Source organism: Carassius auratus, chromosome 4 (genome assembly GCF_003368295.1).
Source record: "Carassius auratus strain Wakin chromosome 4, ASM336829v1, whole genome shotgun sequence".
Taxonomy (NCBI): Eukaryota; Metazoa; Chordata; class Actinopteri; order Cypriniformes; family Cyprinidae; genus Carassius; species Carassius auratus.
This window is the reverse complement of record NC_039246.1, coordinates 19,070,296-19,078,354: the sequence shown is the minus strand read 5'-3', so window position 1 is coordinate 19,078,354 and position 8,059 is coordinate 19,070,296. Positions and strand designations below refer to the sequence as shown.

Below are 8,059 nucleotides of genomic sequence, written 5' to 3'. Positions count from 1 at the left end.
CATTTTAGACTGGGTTTAGGCTCAAAACCTTGTCTGTGAAACCGGGACAATGAGTTAAGTTACCAAAATCTCACTCCACCCAGGCAGCCCAAGTTTGCAAGCCTTACAAAAATAACGTTACACCAAACAAAAGACTCTGTTACAAGTAACGTTACTTACCATATTCATCTGAGCTGTATTTGTTGGTAACTTTCCTCCCACAGCGCGTTGCTTTTCTTTTCTCATCCATCTTGCTCACATGATCTGCTGGTTGGCGCGAAGCGGTGGTTAATGGCTCGATTAGCGCCACCCCATCGTCCTCGTCGATTAGGGACATGGTTTGGATTGTAATTACTGTAATTCCCCCTCTAAACCCTACGTGAAGTTCTGGTGCGTCTTGGATATCTTTACAGTTATCCCAGTTTGTAATATACTTCCAAAGACGGTGCAATACCATCAAGTTTTACCTGGGTTAAAATTTTTATTATGTTTAAGCCCCCCTGCATGATTGAAGCAGGTTCTGATATTGCACCGGAAATGGGCGGGGCAATCTCTGGTGTTTTTCGTGCCACCTGACCCGAGATTAATTTATTATTAGCGCCAAGTGTGGTTCTTCCTGGTTAGGAGCACGCTCATGGACGTAAATGAAGTCAAGTGTGTTTTGGTAAAGAATAACAGCAATGTTGCATTCAAAATTTTTACTTTTTTCGATTCAGAAGCCCACAACTAACAGGAAACTCAAACTCATTAAATGGCTACAAAGCAAAAAGTTACTAGCAAGGAGAGTAAAGTGCTCAAGATGTGGCCATAATATGAGAATGAAGAGAGCTACATCTCGAAATCTCGACGGTTTTCATTGGTGAGTTTAACCGATTTGTTGTTCACATATTGCTGAAATAATTTCTAGGGATGTTATAGGTTAACAAAGAGGAAACAATATTTTCTCTAAATAAACAACTTAACATTAACGTTATTCTATCAAGCTACGTAGTTAGAATGGTGTAAAGGCTTGAGATTGATCTGGGGAGATATATATATATATATATATATATATCTCGAACAAGCCTATCAACAGACTCGCGCATTAAGTTACTTATTGACATGAGGTTGTTGTGCTGCATGGTAACGAAAGCATATTGGTTTAATTAGGGGTGTGACGACGAGACAGCCAATGTGAAACTGTCGAAATAGACCTTGCTGAATCGTTGTTATACAGGAATACGATTGCGTGGGTATTTGAATCTAGATCGCCAATCGCCATCTTTAAGTGATTTAAAGCAGCACTATTTAACTTTTATGCGCTCTAATGGTTAACAAACAGAACTCCACGCGTCCCGCGGAAGAACATTCTAACCGGAGCAACTTCTCTAAGTGTGTCTATGGTGGTCCACGCAGGTATGTGTTAATGTTACTCCGCAGCGGTGACGACCGAACAGGCTACAATAGTCCAAACATTAAGTGTACCGTAGTGATTTGGGATGAGACAAAACGTTGTTTGGAAGATGAATATAAGTGGCCAGATAAAATAAAAATACTAAAGTAAATTAAGACTAAATAATTTTTATGCTCCATTTACACCATTCAGGCTTAATATTAAATTAATAATTGTTAAAAAGTAAAAGTGAAAGTAGTAAGCTTTGCACTTGAAACAAAGACCGCATTAAAGAAAAGACTGCACAAAAGCTTCTTCCTGCTTTGGCAATGGGCTTTACTTCTGCAGAAGTAGTAAACGCATTGGCTTTTCATTTTGGGGGAATTTTTTTTCTTTTTACCACTATTTATTAATTCTTAGTCCAGGTAAAATACTGTTGTCTGCATAACCATGTTTTGACATTTATCACCATCACAGGATGTGCAGACATAAAAGTCATCGAGGCAAGAAAACCAGCCGATCAGTGCGAGTCGGGTCTCTCTTCGAGAGATCAAAACTCAGCTTGTCATCTTGGCTAATATTCATTTACAGGTGAGTCTGTTGTCGGACAGCAGAGATGGAATAGTAAAATGTTGCAATGTTCCAAGTTTGATTGTTTTAATTTCAACAACTCTGCTTTTCCCATTCTGAGTCAGCATTGTGTACTTCACAGGTTTGCTCAGGGATTGCGGATTAGACAAATTGATATGATGCAAGATGGCATTGCAAAAAGTTCCAGAACCCTCTCTAAGATGGCTCGTATCATGAGGAAAGTTTGCCACTGTGCTATAAAACGATACAGACGAAGACATGGACAAATGATTGGAAGTGCTCGAGAATTTGCTGTTCTTGATGAAAGTAACTTCCGTCATAAACGAAAGGTAAATTTAGAACCTGTTATGCAAATTCACACTGCAGTTGCCCACCACTGTTGTCGTTTGAACGCTTCTATATAATATATATGAATTCTGCTAATAAGAACAGTGTAAAACACACTGATGATTAATGAGCTGCTGGATTCATGAATATTAATCAGGTTGTGTGCATTCTTTCAAACTGATTAGCTGAAATCAAATCAGTGACCATAATAGGTGAGTGCCAGCCAATGAGATTGTCGTTTGCACATTTAGTTCCGCTCAATAATGGAAAACCTGTCAGTTCTTTAAAGCAGGAAAAATCCAAAGGAACTCCGTTATTTTAACAGTAAAATAAACACAAAATATCATTTACATGTAATGTGTCAATTCTTCATGTGTACATATGACTTTCGTGCTCTCTGCTTTGTGATGATGACTCGTGCGCCTTTACACTAAAGTTTACGGTACATCAAATACAGGTGTGCTGTGCATCCATTGAGATGACTTGAAAATAGAACCGATCCTGAAACTCTGAAGTGCTCCATCTGAGCGTTCGGCAAGTGAAAATATATTTGTGATAAACCTATACTTGGCCTTCAACTTACTCACTGGCGAGTAAAATCTGAGAGTTTATTAGCCTATTGGCTAATATTATATATCATTTAGTCGCCCAGAGTGAAGATCAGTGGGTGATTTACTCACAATGTAGAGAGTTGTTCAAATGAAAAGCCCCTAATGTTTATGATGGATGGATGGGGATAGATGTACTTTCTTCATCTTCATACTTCTTGGTCTGCCATTTATAAAGCTCCTGCAGATTTTCCTTTAATTTCTCACCTTTTTGTATGTTTAAACATGTTAAATGAACATAATTACATAATATTGTAGTATTTCTCTTTTTAATTAAATATTTAACTTTTTACAGTATGGACGAGGGAGAGCATCAACAACATGGAGGCGAAAAAAATGGGTCTTTGGCATGCTAGGTGTGAGGGATAAATGCAGACACCCAATCTTGCGGCTTGTGAAAAGAAGATCAAGACCTCACCTAATCCCCATAGTTGTAAAACATGTGCGTCCAGGCACTACCATTATTTCAGATGAGTGGAGAGCCTACCGGGGGGCTTTGGCCAATATGGGCTACAAACATTTTACAGTGAACCATTCCCAGTGGTTTGTAGACCCACACAGTGGAGCTCATTCACAACACCTTGAAAGAGCTTGGTTGACATACAAAACAAGTGTATGGAGACTAAGGGGGAACAGGACAGAGAAAATGCTAAAAGAGCACCTCTCTCTCATAGAGTGGACTCATTGGCTTGGTGAAAAAAATAAACGGGGGCCACTTGGGCGCCTAATAAAAGATATTCACCATCAATTTCCTGTTTAGAGGACAACACACTGAACTTTTGATTGTGTTTTATGTAATATTTAAGTAAAATACAAGTTAACTTGTCCTCTTGATTTAAGGTGCACTGATATTTAAAAGCTTTGTTTAATAAAATGTGTATTTTACCTTTTTAATTTCTGTGCTTTAAGTGCTGGGTAATATTTATCTTGAAATAATCATCTTGAATATACTGTTGCAAAATAAGAGTCACCTTTGTAGATGTTAATTGAGATTATTTAGATAATGACTTCACATTACGTAATCATTAACAACTCATAAACTAACATGATTCATGACTTGTTGATGTATCATTATGTCATGACTTTACTTGGGGGGGGGCACATTATTACTAACTCATGATTAATTACTTATAAAGTAACATTAATTCATGACTTGTTGATGTATCATTATGTCATGACTTTACTTGGGGGGGCACATTATTACTAACTCATCATTTATTACTCATAAAGTAACATGAATTCATGACTTGTTGATGTATCATTATGTCATGACTTTACTTGGGGGGGGCACATTATTACTAACTCATCATTTATTACTCATAAAGTAACATTAATTCATGACTTGTTGATGTATCATTATGTCACGATTTGTCTTTGTGGGGCACATCTTTAAAAAGTTATCAATTACACATGTTCTATACATATTCAACTTATCTAAGTCAGGTATTTGGTCCTTTTCTGTGGTTTGTAAATAAGTTGAAGAGAAGAGGACCTGTGGCTGCATTTGGATGGAGAAGGAACTGAACGGTAAGAGCAAAGTTGATCATTTGAAGTAGCGATAGTGGCCCAAAAGAAGAGCCAGACAAACGTCTGATATAAAGACAGTAAGCCAAACCATAACGTAACAAAAGTGATAATCAGCATCTCTATGCTAACTGATTTCAATTTGGAAAATTGCGTCTGCTTAATGTTATTGTAGGACAGCAGTGGAATCACTCAAAACCGAATGATAAAGTCGTTTTTAATTATGAATGCATCATTGTGCGTTGGATGAGTTAGGTTAAACGCAAATATTGCAATAAATCCACTGTCTTTCACTGATGTTTGTGACAGAGCTGGTGGCAAATTTATAAATTGTGTCATTTTCATACATCTTGCTTCTAGAACGTGTGGTTTACTGTAGTTTATCTTAAAGTGTTAATTAATACATTAACTATTATGCAGGAACTAACATGTAATTAAGGTAGTGTTATTCATGCAGTATTTCATATGACTCATGTCATAGTTAAGTTAGTTCTTCATTAGCTCTTGATTAATACATGTCTTAACTCATCATTAGTTCATAGTCAAGTAATTATTAATTCAGGTATTAGTATTTGATGATTCATGTACTGTTATTGTAAAGTGTTACCATATAATATATATAAAAGTTAAGACACTAAAAGTGGGAGCGAAGTAAACTATCGTAGCCAACAGCTATAATCACAGTGAAGTTAAGCACTGGGTTCAAGTCATCTTCTCAAAGCACAGAGATGTGATTTTAAAACCAGAGGACTTTCAGCAAGTCCCCTCTTGCTCATCTCACAAAGTGTCATGACTTTAATGAGATTACTTTCCAGTGTAATCTTAAAGTTATTAAAGTTTGTAATGGAACAGCAGGACATTTAGCAGCTATCAGCATCGTATGAAGGGTTTTGTCATTCACATCGCTCTCCCAAATGCCGGCTGATGGGAACCGCTTCTTCAAAAAAGAAAGGATTTAAAGGTGAATTTTTGTGAAAGGGCCAGACCTGGACCTCCGTATCCTCTCAGTGGCCGTGTTTGTCAGGCACTGACGAATTTAGCTACATTAAGAGTCCATGACAGCCCATCATCTAATGAATACTGATATCCGCTGTGTTCATTAGCTATTCATGAAATCCAATTTGCTGCAATAATCTGGCAGTGCTTAGCCCCCACAAAGCCCTTTGTCAAGCTCAAGACCCATCGCCGGGCCGGCCTTCACTTCCTTTAATTATATCCGCCAGGGCAAAGGTACAGTAGCTTGCTGAAAGCTGTCCTATAGAAAATGATTCATAATGTAGGAACATCAGCTGCCGTCATCAGCCTCTGCAGAGCCTCTTCTGTATTCACACGGTAAACAAACCATGAGTCATTGACAGCTGTGAAAAGTCAGCTGGTCTCATTCTGTGTTTTTCATAATAGACGAGTCATCTCATGCCATCTTGGTTAGTCTCAGATTTTAATACTCATAATGGTCAGAGTCATCTGTTACAAGCAAGAGTTTCCCAGTTACACTGGAGAAGGGAAGTTACACATGCTCGACTGATCTAGTCAGGTTAATGTTTGCAGAATGCAAGAGAGCCTGACAGAGCACTTTTGTTTCTTTCACCACATTCCCCTTCCAATCCCACGGGTCTCCACAACACTCTGACTATGTGCTGCTGCAGAAACATTGTAAATCTCCACCAGTTTACAACCAGTTTTTAAAGAAACTACTGATTGTTCCCAGTATACACAAAATGCTGCACCTCTTTAAAATGTGGTGAAATTAAATGATGGAAAATATTTGTGAAGCCAATGACTCCCTGTTTACAGACAGCTACATTAAGACTGAAATGATTGATTTTTTTCTTAAATTATATTTTGAATACTTTCTAAATGTGTTTCCAATGTTTTTTTTTTTTTCAGTCACATACATTTTATTTTTTAAATGGATACTGCATTGAAAAGTAGATGGAACTCCATTAAACATTAAAATATAAACATAGAGAAAAATTCTGAAAACAATTCATACAGGAAACTGCCAGTTGTCCACAGTGCTGAGCCATTTATATTGCATTTTCAAAGAATAAGGAGGAACTGTGTAGGCAGTATATTTCCTTCAGGGACAAATCTCAGTCACATTACGAGCTTTCCTCATTAATGAGCCGTGAGATCCAATTTTATGTTTTACTTCTTTAAAGTAGGAGTGCAGCTTTCTCTGAAGAAATCAGACTCATAAATCTAATTCTGCTCTTTTACAAGCGTTGCTCTTGTATAGAGAGATTAGATAACTGGAAATTGCCTTGTGATGTTTCTGCATATGCGGTTTAAGAGAACGGTGAAGTTTAATCACCTTTCTATTCACTAAGAGTTTTTAATTAAAAGACCTGAATGGGTTGTTATTTCACCCAAGGCTCATTGAAAAAACTTACCTCTACCTACATTTTTTTTTAAATTTCACAAATGTACCTATACATAAAACTTACTGTAGATTTAAATTGAACTGAACACTAGTGGTTTTTATTCCTTTTCACAAAAAAACAAAACAAAAAAATTTTTTGATTAGGGGCGGGTTAACTGATAACAAAGACTTGCTCAATACTATGTAATGACCTTAAAACACATTTACCAGAGTGCATGATCTGTAAGCTAATACACTTTCACATTTGTATCACATAACCAGCTTCATATGTGTCACTTTTCTTGTATTGTAAACTTGCTCGGTAACTTACCTGGTACAGTGCTGCAGTCTTGTGAAACACAAATACAAATACTCTTATTAAAAACTTGTAGAAGCAAGCTAAAATCACATGGTTGCTTTGGCAAATCTGTGTTTATCTAACGTTTGCTTTTGCCACACTTTCACTTAGGTTTAGCATCAGGTTTAGTTTAAAAGGGGCGGGTGGGATGCTCGTTTTCACTCAATATCCTGTTAATCTTGAGTACCTATAGAGTAGTACTGCATCCTTCATAACTCCAAAAAGTCTTTAGTTTTATTATATTCATAAGAGAAAGATAGTCTGTACCGATTTTTCCCGGAAAAACACGACCGACAGAAGGGGTGACATGTGGGCGGAGCTAAAAAATCACGAGCGCCAGTAGGCTTTTGCGTTGAGAGCGTTTCGAAGCTGTGACATTATCGTGAGGACAAAACCATCATCCAAAACAAACCATGGCTAACAGTCAGATTCAGCCGTTTATTTATGATCCAGAATCAGATCCCGAGGCTGAAACTGAACGAGAGCAGCAGCAACAATGACTCGCTCCGAGCGGAGCTCGAACCCGGGTCTCCGGTATGGGAGGCGGACGCACTAACAAGGAGGCAGAGATATTTGAAGCAGTTTTACTCACCGCCTGCGGTTCCAACACACGATCATGACCCTTTTTCGTTGCGATTGCATCATCCTTAAGAAATAAACGATATGCAAATCCGTCGTCAAACTATTTGTTTGTAAAACAAGCATCTTTGAAATGCAGGGAACAAACAAAAAGACTTGCACAACTCTGTTGATGCTCTGTAAAAATAAACTCCGTCCACTGGTCCCTTAATGCTGTTTTTGTCTTTGGTAATCCGTGCAGGGTTGTCTTGCCCTGGCAACCAAAAACACACTTCTTTTGTGACATTTCGAGACGCTCTCGCTCTGATCAGTGTGCTCAGCCTCTCATTGCTCTGCTATACGGGAGCGTGCGCTCTTCC

The 8,059-nt window shown here is 37.9% G+C and overlaps 1 protein-coding gene across 1 annotated transcript; it reads left to right on the top strand.

Annotated features, from left to right (window-relative positions):
* The first annotated feature begins 426 nt into the window (after window positions 1-426).
* Window positions 427-3,771, top strand: LOC113061677 (uncharacterized). The gene is made up of 4 exons (XM_026230999.1): window positions 427-838; window positions 1,829-1,942; window positions 2,064-2,271; window positions 3,173-3,771. Exons 1-4 carry the CDS (start codon window positions 660-662, stop codon window positions 3,635-3,637), a joined length of 966 nt encoding a protein of 321 aa, XP_026086784.1. The 5' UTR covers window positions 427-659; the 3' UTR covers window positions 3,638-3,771.
* The last annotated feature ends 4,288 nt before the right edge of the window (window positions 3,772-8,059 follow it).

Coding starts and splice junctions, on each gene's coding strand:
- LOC113061677 (XM_026230999.1), top strand. CDS start 660: ATGTTGCATTCAAAATTTTTACTTTTTTCGATTCAGAAGCCCACAACT. Junction 839..1,828: donor AATCTCGACGGTTTTCATTG/GTGAGTTTAACC, acceptor TCACCATCACAG/GATGTGCAGACATAAAAGTC. Junction 2,272..3,172: donor ACTTCCGTCATAAACGAAAG/GTAAATTTAGAA, acceptor AACTTTTTACAG/TATGGACGAGGGAGAGCATC.